The sequence below is a fragment of the Antechinus flavipes genome, chromosome 2, assembly GCF_016432865.1.
Source record: "Antechinus flavipes isolate AdamAnt ecotype Samford, QLD, Australia chromosome 2, AdamAnt_v2, whole genome shotgun sequence".
NCBI lineage: Eukaryota > Metazoa > Chordata > Mammalia > Dasyuromorphia > Dasyuridae > Antechinus > Antechinus flavipes.
In genome coordinates this window covers 229654286-229676223 of record NC_067399.1, presented here as the reverse complement: position 1 = coordinate 229676223, position 21938 = coordinate 229654286, and the positions used below count along the sequence as shown (strand labels likewise).

Here is a 21938-nt window from a genome sequence, read left to right as displayed (position 1 = left end):
ATCCGACACTCTTGATTTTGTGCCACTTTATAAAACCATCTTTGTATTCCTCAATCCTCAGAGTATGACCTATAGGCTCCCATGGCTTGTTATTTAGGGTTCTTTACCTCAGATAAGTGGCACCTGAATGACATGTGTTTATTCCACTGTATTTACATAGCACTGGGGAGACTGCTCAGAGACATTTGGTCTCCCAAGATAGTGGAATAGACTGACCTGAAAATAATTCAGTTCAGTTCAATAACAATTTACCAAATGTATACTATGTGCCTAAGGATTGCACTAAGGGCTGGGGGTACATAAAAGAAAAAGACAGTCTCTTGCGCCTAAGGAGCTTACAATCTAATGAGGAAGACAACAAAAGGAAGCCAAAAGGGCATATGGGGACATGCTATTACTATTTAACTGTTAGCATAATTTGGAGTTCTCACTACTTGCAATGAACATATACTTGCTTTTGGGTAGGAAGTCCATAGACTAGGGGTCTGAAGTAGTGAGAACCCTATACTGTCATAGAGGAAATGTTCCTACTAACCTATTTCTCCCCTCTTAAGCTACTGACATGGCCGATAGAGACGTCAGCGGGAGCCTTCCGAGTCCTGTGGGATCTCTACATGTATGGAATCTTCCGACAAGCTGGTTAGTATTGAATACGGATATTTATTTCGGATGTAAAAGACGGAACACAACTGATTCATCGGTTGATTTTAACAAAAGATCTGCTATTCTCTGTGCACTGTGTTAGGATTAGGGATACAAAGACAAAAGTGGCAGTTCTTGCCTTGGAGCTTTCTATTCGAAGAAACAACACAAGTCCATTTAAGTACATACATTTAAAGGAAAGGAAAGGTGATTTCAGAGACAGGAGGGGCCTCCTGGAGGAGGTGGCAGTTTAGCTAAGCCTTGAAGCAAGCATCTAACCTGGGGGAAAATCCTGTTCCAAGGCCCCTTGGTATGGACAGAAAAAGTAGGAAGTCCAATTTGGATAGAAAGTAGATGTATAAGGCTGGAGCAGGTTCTGAAGGGCTTCAAACGCTGAATAGGAGAGTTTGTGTTGATCCTAGGAGCAGTAGAGAGTCACCATTTATAAGAAGTGATAATCAGACTTTTGTTTTAGGACTATTATTTTGGCAGTTGTTGGGAGGATGTAGGAAAGAGCTGAGAGACCCAATGACAGCTCGGTGGCAAAATGGATAAGAGTGGTGGGTCTGGAGACCTGGAGAGTTTGTGTTCAAATCCACTTGAGAAACATACTGCTTTGGATAAAAACAGCACAGACTCCCTAGACTTGTTTGGAATTTCAAGTCAGATAAAGTGCTTACTCAGTGACCAGCAAGTAGTAGGGACTATATAAATGCTGGTATTATTACTAAGGCAGGGAGACTAATTAAGAGGCTACAGCAATAATCCAGCCAAGGGGTAAGGCCTAAATTTAGGTGGTGGCTGGATGAGTCAAGATATACAAGAAGGAACTGATAAGAGAGAGGTTTAGAGATAAACTATTTTTGACTATTGCATTTTTGGTTCTGAAAATCTGGTTTGGTAGCATTGCAGCTCTATGTGAATGCTAATAAATAACTTTAGGCAGGGTCCCATAGCCTTATAAATTTCCCCCCCTTTTTTTTTTCTTCTGAAGCTTGAATATAGATTGGAATGAACCTTTAGGGTTTTGAATTAATCTCCAGGTGGGGAGAAATTTACAATTGGATTACTGCACATGCTTTCAAGCTCTTCCCTATTTGTAGTTTGGGGCAGCAAAGGACCCTTGTTCACATAAGTCACCCTTTTCACCCCCATCTACAAGTTGAAATTATGTATGTTAATTAAGGTCTATAAAAGAGACTATGAAATGTAAGGGCTTACTCTTTTCAGATTCTGAATGGTAGAATTTGCTAGTTGCAAGGGTGTGCCTTTTTCTGGTCTTCTGTAGAATGGAGTTACATATAAAAGACTTTAAAAATTTAGCTGACTTTGGGCCGAGATTATGGGCTTTCCCTTTTTTTCAGCCTACTCTTGGACATAGCAGAGGGGAGAGACTGAGCACTTAAAAATCTTGGAGGCTGCCAGGCTGGCATTGGCACTGGGGAAGCGTTCTGGGCCAGATGCCCGTTGATCCCAAGCACAGGATTTGTGGAGATTGATTCAAAAAGGCAAATGGCAAAACCAAAAGAGCTTTTTTCTTTTTTTTTCTAGATTATAACAGTAAGAAAACATGTTATAGATACCTAATAAGGATACACAGAATTCCATCAGGCCCCCAAACCATCCACTCCTCCATACCTTAGGCTGGCATTGAGGAGGTGCTAGCCTAGAGAGCCAACCCTTTGTGGTAGTCATTGAGGATGGCCACCAGTTCCGCAAGGACCTAAGTCTCTTTGACAAAGCTAGGAACCATCAAATAAAGCTGGTCTTTGAGAATTCCACTCTGAGGCTCAATGAAGTCTGTTGCCTGATGGTGCAAAAGCAAAAAAAAAGAACCCTGAGAGTTGGCCCAGTCCTGTGCAGCCCTGGATATGAAATGGTTTTCCTGAGCAGAGGAAACAGAGGTGGAACAGATGTAAGGATGGCTAAAGCCATGCCGGGTAGATGTGGCAATGCTTTTTCCTGAGGTCAGTGGCCAAAGATACAGCTATCTGGTAAAAGTTACTTGCTTGTCCTGGGCCACTCCAGTCCTAAGGGACATAGAACCATTCTGGTGGTGGAGAGAAGGCTGGAAGCTTACCTAGATGGTCCCGAATGATGACTGACACTCGTCCTTAGATAAAGGAATGAGACAATCCATGTGCACTAGAGTAGGGCTGCTCTGCCACAGTAACTGGAGAGGCAGTTAATTAGGAATGGAAGTGGCATGGATAAGGCTTTCCATGGGATTTTTTTGTTCTGCTAGAGAATTATCCAAGTGTTGGTGACTGCTGGTATGTCCCTCTTGAATGTGCAAGCAGGTGATTGCATCGGCAAAATTCTGCCATTAATTTTGCCTTGATAAGATCTCCTTTGATAGTTTAGCCATTGATTTTTTTTTTTAAGACTTCTAACCACTTGATAAAATTCCTAGAAAGAGACTTCGTAAATGAAAATTTGCTCCTTCTCCTCCCACAGGGTAATGTTACAGGCTATCCAGGCAGCTCAAAGCTCAACTAACTGAGAGCTCAGACCTCTTACCCCTCAGGGAATCACTGGTCTTAACCACTGCTCCATATGGGGACCTGGGAGGCCATGGAAAGGATCATTTTATTCAGTTCTTGGTAGTCCATTGTAAATCATGATTTTCTATCTGCCTACCACGTCAGTCACATTGAATTATTGTAAGGGGATTTGTACAGCAAAGAGAACTCCAAAATCTGCCATATCTGCTATGAAAATAGCAATTTTCTCAGTGTTTGTAGAAATGTGGTACTGATTGATGTTAAAGATTTGGGATAGTTTGTGTAAAGTGAGAAGCTTCCAGTGAACTTTTCCTCCCTTATTTAATAGACCATAGACTAATAGACCAATAGGCTGATCAAACAATAGACCAAACTGGGTTATTTACTCTCCATTAACTCTACAAATTCATCACCATTATACATTCAGGCTAATTTATGGCTGTAATAGGAACAAGTACCCTACAGGTTGTACTTCCACATCCATCCAGATAGTAGACTTTTATCTCCCATTTATGGTTACCCCCAAACCTCTCATCTCCAGAGAGTTCCGTGTCTGACCTACCTAGAGTCCCTAGAAATAATGAATTTATTTCTTCTGTACTGGCCACTTAAGGTCTGAACCTTACCTTCTATCTAGTAAACCATCACTGAAGTACAAAATCAGGATCTCCATCCACTTCAATATAATAAGAATCAGCCATGTTTGGGGAACTTGGCCCCATAACTAATAATCTTTGAATTCCATAAAGTCAAAGTACAAGGGAATTGGTAGAGACAAGAGGAAGCACCTAGGCCTTTTGTTCCCTTTCCTTCCTGTATTTCCTTGTTAGGAAGTCATAGTAACTACTTTTGTTCATAGTTCTTGCCTACCCAGTCTATCATGTAATTAAAGCATTTTGCTAATGAAGGTTTAGTTGAGGATTCACAGACATCCATCTGACTCCCATGGATCATTTATCATTGGCCTTTTATTGCTAAATTTACTACCTTTTCAAAGGGAAAATATGAAAATTGATGTCCTTTTTAGTCCTTTTAGTCATACACAGGCAGTTGTTACACATAGGAAAATAATTATAAAATAAATTATGCATTGATGCTGAAATGAAGTGCAAATAAAGCACTCTGTGAAGTCAAGGGGGAAAGTTATTACTTATTTGGAAAATTTTGAAAGGCTTCCTTTAATGGGTGTTTTAGTTGATTTTTAAAGAATGAGTAGAAATTTAACAGCATGATAAGATAATGTGAACAGTCTAGGAAATAATAAAGCAAAGATCATTGCTGGGGGATCATCCACTTTGTGGAAATCTCAGAGAAGTAGTCTGAGAAAATGTTGCTATTTTAGGGTAGAGCTAAATTGTGAAAGGCTTTGAATGACTAGAGATTCTAAGAAATAGAGGTGAGGAGGAAATAATTCCGGGCATCGGCAGCATCCTATATTAAAAGATTTACATTTTGCTCAGGAGGCAGTGGGGTGGCATTTTGAGGTGTGGAATGATAGGGTCAGGTTCATCCAAGAAGATAAACTTGGTAGTAGTATGAAGGTTGATTGGAAAGAGACAATGGAGAGGATATAGGCAAGAAGGCTTTTAAGAAAGCTTTGGAAATGGTCTGAACAGATGGTATTCAGGGCCTATGTAAGGTCTCTGTGTCACAGCATTAGTTTAGAATTCACAAAACTTTGCAACTGAATGGATGTTAAAGGAAAGAGAGAGGGGGAAAAGTCACATACCATTAAGGTTTTGAACACCAGAGACTGGGTGATGGGTGGCAATTGCAGACAGAAATAGTGCTCAGAAGGAAAATCAAGTTTTAGGGAAAAGATAATAGGTAAGTTTGTTTTTGGAACAAATGTGTTTTCATTGTTGGTGGAGAATTTAGGTAGAGACCCCCTGTCAGTTTTAGAAGGTTTGGATCCTGAAGCATGAGTCAGGATCGAAGTTATTGATTTGGTATCTATTTGCTTAATATTTGAAGCTCTGGGGGCAGCTAGTTGGTATAGTGGATAGAGCAGCAGCCCTGAAGTCAGGAGGACCAGAGTTCAAATGTGACCTCAGACACTTAACACTTCCTGGCTGTGTGACTCTGGGCAAGTCACTTAACCCCAATTGCCTCAGCAAAATAATAATAATAAATAAATAAATAAATAAAATAATATTTGAAATTGTGAAACAGTGAGATTGAAGAGGATAAGATCAGTAGAAAGAAAAAAAGTATAGCAGTTAGGGACAGAGACTTTACCTAAATTTTGTTATCTACCTTACCTGCTTGCCAGTATTCTATGCAAGTCCATGCTTAGTGATTATTGAACTGTACTGAAGAATTTGGCTATTATAAATTGGTTTATTATTATTATTATTTTTTTTTTTTGCTTTTGCTCACAGGATAGAAATAGCAGGTTATGATGAGAAGAGCTCTGGACTTGGTGTCATTAGGGAATCAGAAGTAAAAAGTTTAAATCCTCCTTCCCTGCTCTTCCCGCCTCATTTTATGGATGGACAAGAAAACTAGCATCTAGGGAGATCAAGTAGCTTGCCCCATGTTCACAAAATCACTAAAGTCAAAGGCAAGATGTGAACCCAGGTCCTTTCTGATGCTTACAACCTTAGCAAGTTGTAAGCTTGATAGGTATTAGCTATGTAGTGAAGTGGAAAAAGTATGGATTTGGTGTCATGGGACTCAGGCTCAGACACCCGCCCTGATGATTCCTAATTGTGTAACTTTGAGCAAATCATGGTCAGTTCTTAGCTTTACTTTGCTTATCTCTAAAATGAGGGAGTTGAACTAGATGCCCTCTGAGGTCCCTTCTGCTAAATCTGTGACTCAGTGATCCTCCCTAAGCTATGTACTTTATGTGGCAATAAGAAAAACATTTGTAAAATTTAAAGCACTTTATATTTTCCAGTCATGTTTGATGATGTTCAAAGACATGGGATGGTTGCAGGATTAAGGAACTGTATGTGGAGGCAATAAGGTCTTGTGAGTAGGAAGCAAGCACGTTACCACTAGCAAGAAGTGAGCAGTAGAGAGGTAGATGGGGAATGATTTGACGAGAAGAGTCAAAGTATCTGTTGGGTGGCTTGAAGTCTTCTCAGTAAATTGAAAGGCTGTTATTTATTGCAAATGTGCGTGGGGGGAGTGATGTTGGGGAATTGAGGGAGTGTTTGGGACTATCTCTGAGCAGAAAGAAGCAAGAAGTCAGTGAGTGGAGAATTACTTTTCAGGACTGAGAACCCAGTGGAGATTATGTACCATAAATTATTTTTCTGTCTCTCTTGTCTTTCTTCTTTTGGTAAGGTGACTGTGTTGGGGCAATGGCCTGACAAGCTAAAATATTCCAGTTTTCTCATTATTCCCTCCCCCATTACTCTGTTCTGTTCACTTCTGACTAGCAACAATCCCTGCATTCTCTCTGTTCATAACCCTTGCCCTCACAGCCCATACTGCCCTTTTCTGTCTGGCTGCAGTCTCCTTTGCAGCGTGCCTGCCCTTTTAAAGAACATAAAAGTTTCTTTTCTTCTTTGCTCATTTGCATTATCTTATGACTTTCCTTCCAGCAGGATTAGAAGCAGCATCTTGCCTTTCTTTGCCTTTTCCATCAGTGACACAGTTGTTACTGGTTTCTTCTCTTAGCAGGGAAGAAAGTGAAAGCCTTTTATGTTATTAGAAGACTGGCTCCATAGTTTTAGAGGATTGTAAATGGCCATTTTCTGGGATTTAATTATAACAAGAACTTGCCTTTATATACTGCTTTAAAGCTTGCAAAGCATTTTATATACATGATCTCATTTGAGCATTAGGAAAACCTGTGAAGTTGATGCTATCATTATCCCCATTTTACAATTGGAAAAATTGAGGTACAGAGACCTAAATAATTCACACAGGATGAATCAATCATTTATCAAACACTTAGGTGTAGCTGTGCAAGATTCAGGGGATAGAGGGACAAAAGCACAACAATCCCTGCCCTTGAGGAATTTAGGAGATAACATGCACATATATACAGAAAAAAATATTATATATATATGTGCATGTGTGTGTGTGTGAGAGAGAGAGAGAGAAAGAGAAACAGAGACAGAGAAAAAGAGACAGAGACACAGAGACAGAGAGCTAGAGACAGAGAGAGGAAGAGAGACAGTGAGAGACAGAGAGAGAGACAGAGAGAAAGACAGACAGAGACAGAGAGACAGAGATAGAGAAAGAGGAAAAAAGAGACAGTGAGAGAGACAGAGACAGAGAAAGAGGGAAAAAGAGAGACAGAGAGAAGAAGACAGAGACAGAGAAAGAGAAAGACGGAAAAAGAGAGAGAGACCGAGACACACACACAGAGACAGAGAGATAGTGAGAAACAGAGAGAGCGAGAGAGAGAAAGAGAGAGAGAGAAGGAAAGAGGGGAAAAGAGAGAGAGAGACAGAGACATAGAGACAGAGAGGAAGAGACAGTGAGAGACACACAGAGAGAGACAGAGACACACAGAGAGACAGAGAAAGAGAAAGAGGTAAAAAGAGAGATAGACAGAGACAGAGAGAGACACACACACACACACAGAGACACAGAGACACAGAGACAGACAGTGAGAAACAGAGAGAGAGAGAGAGAGAAGAGAGAGAGAGAGAGAGAGAGAGAGAGAGAGAGAGAGAGAGAGAGAGAGAGAGAGAGAGAGAGAGAGAGAGATTTACAATCTAGGACAGTCTCTCCCACTAGAAGTTCTAGATTTGGGCTCACACAGATTTCTATTCATATAGTTACTGACTTAAAGAAGGGAATTGAGTTTTTCTGTCTTCAGGTCTTTGACCTACTAAATCTAGGGATCAAGACTGGGGAAAACTCTTAAGACCAAGTTTAGGTATGGTTCATAACTACAGTTTTAGCAAAATGTGAGTAACAGGGTCCTTTTAAAAAAAAATAGTCAGTATGCAATGTAAGGATCAGATATAAAATAAGTATTTCTTTTTCTTTCTTTTTTTTTTTTTTTCTGAGGCAATTAGGGTTATGTGACTCACCCAGGGTCACATAGCTAGGAAGTGAAATAAATCTATTTCCCATCAGAGGAAATGCTAAAGATCCAGAAAACTCAGAAGCATTCATAAACATATACAGAAAAGAATAAAACATTTATTTATCCATGTAGGGGTAAAAAAAAAAAAAACCCAACAACATTGTGGGGTTTCTAAATTAATATTTTATACTTATATTCATTTTATACTTGCACTGTCCAAGCATCTAATAAGTTCGTTTCTAATGATAAAACAGGATATGACTTTCTTCAGTCCTTCAGTTAAAGGATCCTCTTGATAGGGCAATTCTTCTTTTTGAAATCTTATAGATTTCTTCATTATTTGATAAAAACTGCTGGGATAACTGGAAATTAGTATGGCAGAAATTAGGCATGGACCCACACTTAACACTGTATACCAAGATAAGATCAAAATGGGTCCATGACCTAGGCATAAAGAACGAGATTATAAATAAATTAGAGGAACATAGGATAGTTTATCTCTCAGACTTGTGAAGGAGAAAGAAATTTGTGACCAAAGATGAATTAGAGACCATTACTGATCACAAAATAGAAAATTTTGATTATATCAAATTAAAAAGCCTTTGTACAAACAAAACTAATGCAAACAAGATTAGAAGGGAAGCAACAAACTGGGAAAGCATCTTCACAATTAAAGGTTCTGATAAAGGCCTCATTTCCAAAATATATAGAGAACCGGCTCTAATTTATAAAAAATCAAGCCATTCTCCAATTGAGAAATGGTCAAAGGATATGTACAGACAATTTTCAGATGATGAAATTGGAACTATTACCACTCATATGAAAGAGTGTTCCAAATCATTATTGATCAGAGAAATGCAAATTAAGACAACTCTGAGGTACCACTACACACCTGTCAGATTGGCTAAGGTGACAGGAAAAAATAATGATGAATGTTGGAGGGGATGCGGGAAAACTGGGACACTGATGCATTGTTGGTGGAGTTGTGAACGAATCCAACCATTCTGGAGAGCAATCTGGAATTATGCCCAAAAAATTATCAAACTGTGCATATCCTTTGATCCAGCAGTGCTACTACTGGGCTTATACCCCAAAGAGATACTAAAGAAGGGAAAGGGACCTGTATGTGCCAAAATGTTTGTGGCAGCCCTGTTTGTAGTGGCCAGAAGCTGGAAAATGAAAGGATGCCCATCAATTGGAGAATGGCTGGGTAAATTGTGGTATATGAATGTTATGGAATATTATTGTTCTGTAAGAAATGACCAGCAGGATGAATACAGAGAGGCTTGGAGAGACCTACATGAACTGATGCTAAGTGAAATGAGCAGAACCAGGAGATCATTATACACTTTCGACAACGATATTGTATGAGGATGTATTCTGATGGAAGTGGATTTCTTTGACAAAGAGACCTAACTCAGTTTCAATTGATCAATGATAGACAGAAGCAGCTAGCTACACCCAGAGAAAGAACACTGGGAAACGAATGTGAACTATCTGCATTTTTGTTTTTCTTCCCGGGTTATTTTTACCTTCTGAATCCAATTCTCCCTGTGCAACAAGAGAACTGTTTGGTTCTGCAAACATATATTGTATCTAGGATATACTGCAACATATCTAACATATATAGGACTGCTTGCTATCTAGGGGAGGGGGTAGAGGGAGGGAGGGGAAAAATTGGAACAGAAGCGAGTGCAAGGGATAATGTTGTAAAAAAATTACCCTGGCATGGATTCTGTTGATATAAAGTTATTATAAAAGAAAAGAAAAGAAAAGAAAAAAAAAAAGAAATCTTATAGATTTCTTATAGAAATCCCCCATTGGATTTGGACAACTGGCACCGGAGTCAACAAAATTAGGATTGAATTTCTCTGAATTTCTGGTTGCTGACTTGTGTTTAGGAAAGGAAACAACACAGACGGCAATCAGGGATTCCAAGCCCATCTAGACAAGCTACAAGTTGATCAAGATCAAGATTGACATGTGTATCTCAAGCAAGTTGCCATTTCCTGGGGAGTAGGAAGAAAGAGTTTGGCAAGAAATCCAAAGGAGAGAAAGCCTAGGAAAACAAACCCAAAAAAGAAGAGCTAGGAAAGAGAGGGGTAAAGTCATTTCTACTGTTCTTAAAGAGCACTAAGGAGGGGAGGTTTTTATTAAAAAATATGTTCCCCATGAAGCTCAATCCCTACCCACCAGTTTTTACACTTAGCTAGGAGCCAAAGTAAATGTGTAGTTCCATGGGAGGTACTTCTTTCTTTCTTTTTTTTATTAATTTTTTTTAATTTTCAGAATATATGCATAGATAATTTTCAACATTCACTTTTGCAAAACCTTGTGTTCCAAAATGTTTTTCCCTCCTTTCCTACCATTCCCTCCCCTAGACAGCAAGTAATCCAATATATGTTGAACATGTGTAATTCTTCTTCATACATATTTCCACAGTTATCATGCTGCATGAAAAAAATCAGATCAAAAAGGAAAAAAATGAAAAAACCAAAAGCAAACAAACAACAACAAAAGTGAAAATACTATGTTATGATGCACACTCAGTCCCCACAGTCCTTTCTCTGGATGTAAATGACTCTCTTCATCACAAAGCCTTTGAAACTGGCTTTCCTGAATCAAGGAGATGCTTCTTTTTAATTTATTTATTTTAATTTAATTTAGATTTAATTTAAAATTCCATGCCCTATACTTTTATCAAGATGATTGGGAACATTTAATTAATGTTACCTGGTCAATGTCTTCTCCCTGTATTTCCAAGAGCTATGAGGAGGAATTAGGAAAGGCATCATGCAGATATTGATATCTAAGCTGATTCTTGAAGAAAACTAAAGGTTCTTTGAGGCAAAAGAAGCATGTTCAAAGCCCATGGGACAACCATTTACAGAAGCATGGAGATTGGAAATGGAATATCATATGAGAAACATAAGTTGCGCTAGGTAACACAGAGGATAGAGGGTCAGCCATGGATTTAAGAAGATTCCTTTTGCTGGGTTCAAATGTAACCTCAGACATTTACTAGCTGTGTAACTCTGAGCAACTCACTGAATCCTTTTTGCCTCAGTTTCCTCGTCTGTAAAAGGAATTAGAGAAAGAAATGGTAAACCACACCAATATCTGCCAAGAAATTACCAAATGAGCTCATAAAGAGTAGGATACAACTGATAACAACTGAATAAAATCAAAAATTTTAGTAAGTTTTTTTTAATATTAACCCTAAATCTACCTACATTTTGTTTCTACCACATACTTCTATTTGTGCCTTATGAGACCAAGAAGAAAAAAGAAAATCTAAATTCCCTCACAGCCCTGAAATATTTGAAGATGACTGTCATTCCTTAATTCTTCTCTTTTCCATATTAAACATTTTCTGTTCCTTTAGCTCTTCACATAAACTTTGGTTGCAAGACTTTCCCCCATCTTCTGGATTCTCTTCAGCTTATTAATATTGTTTCCACAATAGAGAGCCCAGAGCTGATCACAATACTTTAAATATTGTTGAGATGAGGTATTAGGAAATATAATAGGACTTTTTGCTTCCCTAGACCTAGATTTTCTGTTGCTGTTTCTTTTCTTATTGTTGTTCTTTTGGAGGCAATTGGTGTTAAATAGCTAGCCAAGTATCATACAGTTAGTGTCTAAGGCTGAATTTGCAGTCAGGCCTTCCTGACTGCAGGGCCAGATATCTACTATCTATCATCTAGCTGCCTCTTTCTCTGCTTTTCTAGTACTGCTTGTCTTAGAATATAAAGAAAGGCAAAAAATAGTCTGCCTTCCAATAGTTTATAATCTAAAGAAGACAACATATAAATACTTAAAAACATACAAGATATATAGTTATTATTATACAGAATAGATGGAAGGTAATATCACCTAATATATGGCTAATCTAATTCATATATGTAAATTCTTAGTACCCAAATAATTCAGTTAATAAGCATTCATTATTTATGATATGTTTCTAATTGTGCTAAATACCAAGATAGAAAGACAAAATTTTAAAATATGGATATCTTATCTTTAGATTTTGGTCTTGTTTGGTCTTGTTTGGTTTGGTTTGCTTGCCTTTTTTGAATTAACACTCATAATTTCTCAGAAGGTAGAATGGCCCTATTTTTATAGCTGAAGGGCAATAGGGAACCTTGTGCTGAAGGAATTCTTCTGACTTTATCAGTGTTGGTTTAAAAAAAAAAAAACACTTCTCCAGGGAATTCACCTGCCGAACTGTTTCTTTCCTACCTGAAGGCTTATCCTCCTCCCCCCCCCCCTTTTTTAAAGCATTTGTAGTCATCTCTAGAGGAGCTCTTTATGATGCCAGAAGGTGAGATTTTGGTGGGAGGTGAAGAAAAGGTGCAAAAATAATTAAATTACTGGAGAAAGTGCCTTTTGCTTCCAAAAAAATTTATATATGTATATAAACCCTTGATGATAGCATCAAAAGAGAGAGAGACAGAGAGAGAGAGAGAGAGATCTATCTAAAAACCCTTGAGTGACAGAAAATTGTATTGCTTAAGAAAAGGGGTTCAGCCTCAGATGGAAGGAACTTGAAACTACTTTCTGTTTTGATCTTTGCTCCAATCAGGTCAATAAGATTATGTTGAGTTTTTATCATATGTGACTCTTTGGTAGTAGCTACATTTCTTTTCTTTTGTGTGAGATAAGACAATGATTTTCCTTCCTAAAGCAGGCATTTGATTTAAGCAGAAACTCAGATGGCCTCTGAAGGGGTTTCAAAACAGTAGATTGACCAGTTCTGTTACTTAAGTGTTCTACTCATATCGTAGTGATGAACACACAGTAGTTGCTTAATAAGTGCTTTGTGATTGATTGATGTTAGAGCAAGAATGGTAAAAATCTGGAAGGAGATAGGTTGAGATATTCTGGAGTTCTGTGGATCTGCAATGGAATGATAATGGGCAGTAACACATTTGAAAATAAAATATAAAAAAATCTCTTAATGCTCCTTACCCAGCTAATAAACAGCTTTATAAAGATGGGGGGAAAGGTGGATGGAAGGTGAATGTGGGCAGTTGATTTAAGCAGAAATTCAGATGGCCTCTGAGGGGGTTTCAAAACAGTAGATTGACCAGTTCTGTTACTTCTCTTAAGTGTTCTAATCATATCTGTAGTGATAAACAGTAGTTGCTTAATAAGTGCTTTGTGATTGATGATCAAGAATGATAAAAATCTGGAAGGAGATAGGTTGAGATATTCTGGAGTTCTGTGGATCTGCAATGGAATATTAATGGACAGCAACAGATTTGAAAATAAAATATAAAAAATCTCTTAATGCTCCTTACCCAACTAATAAACAAGGATGGGGGGGAAAAGTAGGATAAGAGGTGAACATGGGGAATTGGAAGGAACTCTTCATGTCAGAGGGGAAATGAAAAAGGGGCAAAAAACACAAGGGAAGGCTCTTTCAAGAGGCATTAAACACTCCTACCATGAACTCGTTTGGATAATGTGAGTTTAATTGATCATTTTATCCATGACGGACTGTTTGCTTTTGCCTCCCTCAGTGCTTTTAGGGATAATTGTAACATACCCTAAGCTTGCTGTCATTCAACCCTGTAGTGTAGTATCATGGATTAAATGGACCATTCCTATTACCCTCACCTTGTTCTGCAACATGGTGGAAAAAAAACCAAAAAGCTTGTGTGGGTAGATCCCTCCTCCCAGAGAGAGAGAGTGGTTCATGGGGTTGTTTTTCCTGTGAAGGATGCTCTGAAATGCCAGAGCTTTTATGGATAGGTTTTTTTTATTTGAAGGCACTACAGTTGCCAAACCAACAGCTGCATTACTTAGAGCTGGTAACCATTGCTTACCAAATTGCCAAAGGCAATTTATTATATAAATTATAAGAGAGCCATTACTGTCTGGAAAGTTGGTTTTGGTGTTTCAACAGGCTTCAGGCAGAGGGGAGCAGTTTTGGTTATAATTGCTGAACAGTTCCAGCGGTGGTAGCTGCAGGCTTTGGAAACAGTGGTTTGGGCAGTGGTTATGGGGTTGGCGTGGGGCACAGTTTTGCCTATGTCATGTAAGACAATGGGCCAACCTGTTTCATGCACATTTTAGGAATGTATCTGTTGTCCAACATGAAGTATAACTGCACTCTAACCAAGCCCAAATAACCCCCATATTTGGAAACAAAATAATTTCTAGAGCAGAGGGTTTGTTTCAAAGCTAGAATGTTTTCAGAAACATTGTCTAACTAATACCCCAGGGAAAGGAGATAGTGCCTGCTAGTGTTAGGAAGGTTAGCAGTGATGTTTTTATTCCCAGATCAACCAGATTCTTTGAGTGCCACATATCCCTTTTTGGCTAAGGGGATCGACAATATTTACTATCTCTTTCCTGACTCCAGACCTGGAAATTATGATGATGTCTTTAATTGGAGGATTACCTAGTGTTCAGATCACAGTTTGCATTGGAGAAACTTTTGCTCTACTAATTCAGGATGTTCCTTTATCCTGTATATTCAGTTTTTATGTAGAATGGGAAACAGCAGGAATATCATGGCCACATTTACCTCAAGGAACTCAAAACACTTTAAAAAAGGAAACTAGCAGATCTCTGTCTTATCTCTTTTTAAAGACAGATCATTGATATTTGTTTGACAGGTATTTGTGAACAATAGCAAAACTAGAGAGCTATACATCAAAAACAGTTTTCAAGACTTTAAATTGAATTGTAGAGCAGAAATGATTTTCCCTACAGACTTGCTTTTCTGCTGGTTTTAGGAATATTTGTTGCCTCTGCTCCTTTGTTGGGGTTGTACATTGAAGCCCATGATGAAGGAAGAGACACCCTAGAATTGGAGTTCTTATCCTTTTTCTTTCATGAACATTTTTTAAAATTCAGACTTGTAGTTCAGAATATGTCCTAAAGACCTATCTGTTATTTGTTAGGAAATATTTCAGAAATCAGTTGGGTCAATGTGGTATAGTAATAGAATTTTGGATTTGGAGTAAAGAAGATCTGAATTTAGATTCTATTTCTAGCTGTGAAACTCTGAACACAACCTCTCTAAACCCTGCTCCATTGAATTAGATAGATTATAAGTTGTAGACAGGCAGTACATTACAAAAATGGAGGAAATTGCAACAATCAGTGAAATTTCAGGTGCATAATTATTCCAAAAATTAGAAATTTACCTTGTGACTTACCTGAAAATCCATGAATTTCATATCCAGGAAGAGAACTATGGATGCTGAATGTGGATGGAAGCATAGTATTTTCACCTTTTGTTTGTTTGCTTACTTTTTCTTTTTTGTGTTTTTTTTTTTCCATTTTGGTCTGATTTTTCTTGCACAATATGATAAATATGAAAATATGTTTTAAAGGACTGCACATATTTAACCTATATCAGATTGTTTGCTGTCTTTGGGAAGGAGAAAAATTTGAAATACTAAGTCTTACAAAAATGAATGTTGTGTTTGACATGTATTGGTCAACCTGCTATCTGGGGGAGGGGGTAGAGGGAGGAAGGGGAAAAGTTGGAACAAAGGATTTTGCAATTGCCAAAGCTGAAAAATTACACATGCATATATCTTGTAAATAAAAAGCTATAATAAAAAAATGAATGTTGAAAACTCTCTTTATATGTATTTGGGAAAAATAAGATACTATTCAGGAAAGCTTTTTTTTTTAAATCCATGTCTTGATGAGAACTTGAGCCCACTATTTTAGGTTAGCACTGGGAAGTTCTTTAGTCTAATATCTCTCCAGCACTTTTGATTCTTTATAAACCTGGAAGGGGATGGTTCACTCTTCCCTCCCCCAGACAAAATTCTGGCTTTACAGAGAACTCATTGATTTCTCCAAAGACAGCCCCAAGAAAAGCAACTGAAATGTAGTCAAGGTCAGAGTGGGTGTTGTCTAAAGGAATTAGATATGTTCTTATTAGAAAACAAGACAGCAAAGAGGGGCTTAGAGAATAGCCTGCAAATCCCCTTAGGGGGAGTTTGCAAGTGGAAAGGAAGGAGTGGTTCCAGTAGATTGTACAATGCAACTTTATTCTACACACTGGGGGCCCTGAAAAGCTGTTCGGTGTTAAGTGACACCAGACAGTGGTGTGAATTACAGAGGACAGGGGAGAGGAGAGGTGACCTGGAGAATACATTACAGTATAAAAAAACAACAATCCTGTAACATGTAGAGAAGAAGGTATGAAAGGGGGAGGCTGGTCATAGACTGGGTAAAAGATAAGATCGAGAGTTTCCTGCAAGAGGAAAAGGCTCTGCTACCTGTGGCAACAAGGCAGAAGTTTGAAAATAAAAGAATACCAATAGAACAATATGGAAACAAAGAAGGAAGAAATAATATAAAATAACATATGAGAGTTGAGGAGGATGTCCAAAGGGAAGATATGATGAGAGTTTAAACGCTGTGTTTTCTTCAAGTATTTATCTCTGTTAGGATCTGGGTCAAATTTGAAACTACATAGTAGGAGATCTGTGGATAGATTTCAGTGGTTCATGAATTTGGATGGAGAAAAAAATTGCCTTTTTATTGTCAATGATCTCTAATTGAAACTTAGCATTTCTCCTAATTATTTAAATTCTGAGAAGGATTTTATAGGCTTCATTAGATTTCCAAAAAGGATCAATGGTCCAAAAGAAGAATAAGAAAAACTTTCCTTTCTATGTCTTGTTGTTTAGTCTGTCAACAAACATTTATTAAGTACCTTTTTATATACCTGACACTGTACTAAGCTCTGGGGATACAAAGAAAGGTTTAAAAAATATATAGTTCCTGCCCTCAAGAAATTTACATTCTAAAGGGTGTGTGGGGTGGGAGAACATGCCAACAATAACTGTATATTTTACACATATATGTAGTGTAAATGGAAGTCATTCTTAGAGGGAAAGCCCTGGGTAGAAGTTGGAAGTGGAGGAAACAACTGGGGAAAACCTCTTGGAAAAGAAAGGATATGGTTTGACTCTTTTTTAAAATTAAATTTTAGGGTTTTACAATCAACAAAAATCCACCTTAATTCCATCCTCTCTGTGTCCCCTCTCCTGCAGTGAGAAAACAAGAAAAACAAAACCCTTTTTACAAACATGTATAATCAAGCAAATTTCCACACTAGACCTGTACAAATATAGATATATATACATACATAAATATACATATATAAATACACACACATATATACATATCTCTCAAGGTGTACACTTGAGTCAATAATTTCAGTATCAGGAGTTGATAGAATATTTCATCATGAGTCCTCTGGTTATTGCATTGATTTCTAAGTCTTTTTAAAATTTTCTTTACAATATTGTTGTTATTTTATAAATTATTCTTTTGATTCTTCTTGTATCATTTCATCCAAGTCTTCCCAGGTTTCTCTGAAACTATCCCTTCATAATTTTTTACAGGAATAGTATTCATCACAATCATTTATCTTAAGTTGTTCAGCCATTTCCCAATTGATGACACCCTCTCCATTTCCAATTGGGCTAAGTGACTTGCCCAGGGTCACACAGCTAGTAAGTGTTAAGTGTCTGAATGCAGATTTGAACTCAGGTCCTCCTGACTTCAGGGATGGTGCTTATCCACTGCACCACTTATTTGCCCCTCAGTTTCCAATTCTTTATCAAATCAAGTAAAATAACAATTAAGTGATTATACTGTGCCAGGCACTCTACTAAGAGCTGGGAATACAAATACAATAAAAAGAAAGATAATCCCTGCCTTCAAGAAACTTACATTTTTTTTTCTTTTAGTAGTATTTTATTTTTTCCAATTACATGTAAAGACAACTTTCAACATTCATTTTTTGAAAGATTTTGAGTTTAAATTTTTTTTCCCTCTCTACTCCCTTCCCCCAAATGGCAAGCAAATTGAGTGTTATACATGTGCAATAATGTAAAGCATGTTTTCACATTAGAAGGAATTAATATTCTAATGGGGAAGGCAACACATAAAAAGAAACTAAAAAGTTGATGAATGGGAAGGTGAAGGTACCCAAATAGGACCATGATAGAAAAAGTCCAAAGTTAAGAAACCTGGAGAGGAATGAAGGCCATGACTAGCCTAGGTATTTTTCTTAAAGTCTTGAGACAAACCAACCACTCAGGCCAATAGGGCTTAAGGGATGGAAAGGACTTCCAGTGTGAGAAATCCAGGGGCAGACTGAACTTCCAGGTCGGGGAGTTATTGACTCAAGTGTACACCATGAGAGATATGTATATATATATGTGTGTGTGTGTGTGTGTGTGTGTGTGTGCATGTGTATTTATATATATGTATATTTATGTATGTGTGTGTGTGTATATACATATATATATATATATATATATTTAGACAGGTCTAGTGTGGAAATTTGCTTGATTATACATGTTTGTAAAAAGGATTTTGTTTTTCTTATTTTCTCACTGCAGGAGAGGGGACACAGAGAGGATGGAATTAAGGTGGATTTTTGTTGATTGTAAAACACTTAAATTTAATTTTAAAAAAGATCCAAACCATATCCTGTCTTTTCCAAGAGGTTTTCCCCAGTTGTTTCCTCCACTTCCAACTTCTACCCAGGGCTTTCCCTCTAAGAATGACTTCCATATATACATAGTAGAAAAAGGTGAGAGAATCAGGAATAAAACCCAGACAATAATGAAGGCTCCTCCTTTGTTTTATTTTATTGAACATAAAAAGAGCCGCTGTGAATATTCTTGTATATATGGTACATGATACACATTCTTTTCTTATCCTTTTTAAAAAAGTTTCTTTGGGTTATAGACCTAGTAGTGATATCCTAGGCCAAAGGGTAAACAGAGCCTTTTGGGGATAATACCCAATTGCTTTCCAGAATGGATAAACATTCATAGCTCTAGCATTAACAAACTTGTTTTCCCATAATTTTTCTAGCATTTTTGCATTTTTAGTCAACTTGCAGGGTAAAGTTTGTTTTACTTAAAGACTAATCCCTTTTTAGTCTACCTTTCTTCTTCTTTCTCCCTTTCCTTCCAGTTTTTCTATTGAGTGAAATATATTTCTGTATCTGTGTGTGTGTGTGTGTGTGTGTGTGTGTGTGTTTGTTCTTCCCTTTTTTGACATTTCAGATGAGAGTGAGATTCAAATGTTACCCATATTTTTCTTTCTATTTATAGACTTTTAGTTGCCCACTCAGATTATGTGAGACTTCTCCTTCCTCTTCTTTTCCCTCTTCTAGTATGTTGTTCTTCTCTCTTTTCATTCTTCTTTTAAGATCATCAAAACATAACAGAACCATTCCTAGGCTTTCTGTTTAATTAAATTTAATTAAATTATGACTTGTGATGATAATAAATTTCTGAGGAGATTTGTGTATCATCTCCCCATATCGGAATGTAAACACTTATGGTTATGATTAGTTGTTCATATTTATTTTTTAATGTTTTTCTTGATGCCTGTGTTTATGTTTCAAAGTTTCTTTGCAGCTCTGGTCTTTTCATCAGGAATGCTTCAAAGTCCTCTATTTCATTAAAAATCTTTTTTTTTCCCCTGTAGGATTACACTCAGTTTTTCTGAGTAAGTTATCCTTAATTATAAGCCTATATCCTTTGCTTTATGGGATATTGTAATTACAACCTCTTTGTTCCTCTACAGTGATGACTACTAAATCAAGTATAATCCTGACTGGCTTATTGGTTCTTTAGTTCTTTCTTGATAAATTCTTGAAATATTTTTTTCTTTGATTGTAAATTCTGAATTTTGGCTATAAGCAGCATTATGCTAGAGGCAGCTCAAACTAACTTGTAAGAACAGATTGTTAAATTTTCAATGTGAGCATTTAAACCTCAGAACTTGGTAAAGGCGGCAAATTAGGATCTGATTTACTGTTTTATTGGTTGTCTAAATTTAAGAAAGTAGAAAATTGGTTAATAATGCTGATTTAACTTAAAAAGTCTATCAATACTCTTTTCTCCTTATCCACCCCCCTGCCAAATCAGTTATTAAATATTTAGTAGCACACTCTGAATATAATATTCCTGAGTATTTTCCTTTGGGGGTCTCTTTAAGGAGGTAACTGAATATTTTTCAAAAAAAGTTTCTACCTTCTAAGAGATTTGGTTCTAACATTTGGACAGTTTTCTTTTGTGATTCCTAGAAATATGCTGTTTAAGCTCTTTTTTGGTCATGGCCTTTATGTTATCCAATTATTCTTAAATTTTCTCTTCTAAATTTGTTTCTTAGGTCTTGTTTTTGCCATGAGATATCCATCCATTTTCACTTTTTTTTTTTAGTCTTTTGACTTTAAAAATATTTCTTCTTGTCTCAGGAGTCATTAGCTTTTTTTTTTTTTTTTTTTTTGACCCATTCTTATTTTCAGGGAGTGTGTTGCTTTAGTAAGGTTTTGTACTTCGTGTGCCAAGTTGTTAATTCCCTTTCCAGTTTTTCCTTCCATAACTCTCATTTCTTTTTCCAATCTTTTCCCCTAGTGCTTTCATTTCAATTATGAAAATATTCTTAAACTTTTTCAACTCTTTCTTCTTCTAGTTGAAGTTGTGCCCAAGCTGTTTCTCTTTGAGGTTTTGCTTATAGATATTTTGTAGATCTTTTTCTGGATTTGTGTCATAAGTATCCCTGTCATCATAATAACTCTTTATTGTGAGATCTCAAGGATGGTTCAGGCTGGGGACTTGAAGTTCTTCAGTGCTTCCAGAGTGATCTGATTGTTCTAAGGCAAAGTCTGATTGTATCTATCAGTTTGAGTTGTGCAGATTGTTGACCTGATTTGGAGTCTGAGCAACAGGGTTATGTCCTGATGGGTCTTCCAGTAAATTTCAGTTGGACGCAGCTTTTTATCAGCCAGCTGGAGAACTCTGCTCATTCAGAATGACAAGAACTGCAGACTCTCTTTTAATCTAGGATTCACACTGTGATTATTCTACAGCAGACTTCAGACTGTGCTGAAGGTAGAACTGAGACCCTGTAACACTTCTGGAGTCAGAGCCACACATTTGCTTTTGCTTCTTAATTTACTTCTCATTCAGTACACAGCCTGGGGCTGATGATTCTGCCTTGCCCTAAAATTCTACCCCAAAGTGTTCAAGGTGAGAGAGAGTCCCCCAGGTATGGGGGATAGCCAGTGAAAAGGCATGGAGTTGAGAGTAAGAGTGTCCTTTGAAAAGAACAGCAAATAAGCCAATGTAGCTGAATCATAGAGTCCGTGGCAGAGAGTAAAGCATAAGACTAGGAAGATAGGAAGAGGAACAAGGTGTACAGGGCTTTAAATGTCAAACAGACTATTTTATATTTGATCTGATGTAGTAGGAGATTCTGGAGTTCGCTGAGGGGGGGAGGAGGAGAGAGGTTTGACGTACCGATGTATATATATTTTTTTTGTTTAATTTTTTGGGGGTTATACATGTACATTAATTTTTTAAAATATACATTTCTTTATGAATCATGTTGAGAGTGAAAAACCAGAATTAACAGGAGAAACCATGAGAGAAAAAAAAAAAAAACAAAAGAAAAAGAAAAAAAGTGAACATAGCATGTATTGTTTTACATTCAGTCTCTATAGTTCCCTCTCTGGATGTAGTTGGTGTTTTCTATCCAAAGTTAGTTGGGATTGCCTTGGATTATTGAACCACTGAAAAGAACCAAATTTTTCATAATTGATCATAGCACATTCTTGCTGTTATTGTGTACAATATATTCCTGGTTCTGCTTGTTTCTTTCAGCATCAGTTCATGTAAATCTTTACAAGCCTTTTCTAAAATAGGCTAGTTTATCATTTCTTATAGAACAATAATATTCCATAATATTCATAAACCATATTTTATTCAGCCATTCCCCAACTGATG

The 21938-nt window shown here is 37.2% G+C and overlaps 1 protein-coding gene across 3 annotated transcripts in view; it reads left to right on the top strand.

The window, feature by feature from the left end:
• FAM178B (family with sequence similarity 178 member B) overlaps positions 1-21938 on the top strand; it is a 170837-nt gene that overhangs the window by 69471 nt on the left and 79428 nt on the right. For all 3 annotated transcript variants that reach the window (XM_051976416.1, XM_051976417.1, XM_051976418.1), the window contains one exon: positions 555-639. In XM_051976416.1, the coding sequence (XP_051832376.1) occupies positions 555-639 (85 nt within the window). The remainder of the gene's footprint in view (positions 1-554; positions 640-21938) is intronic.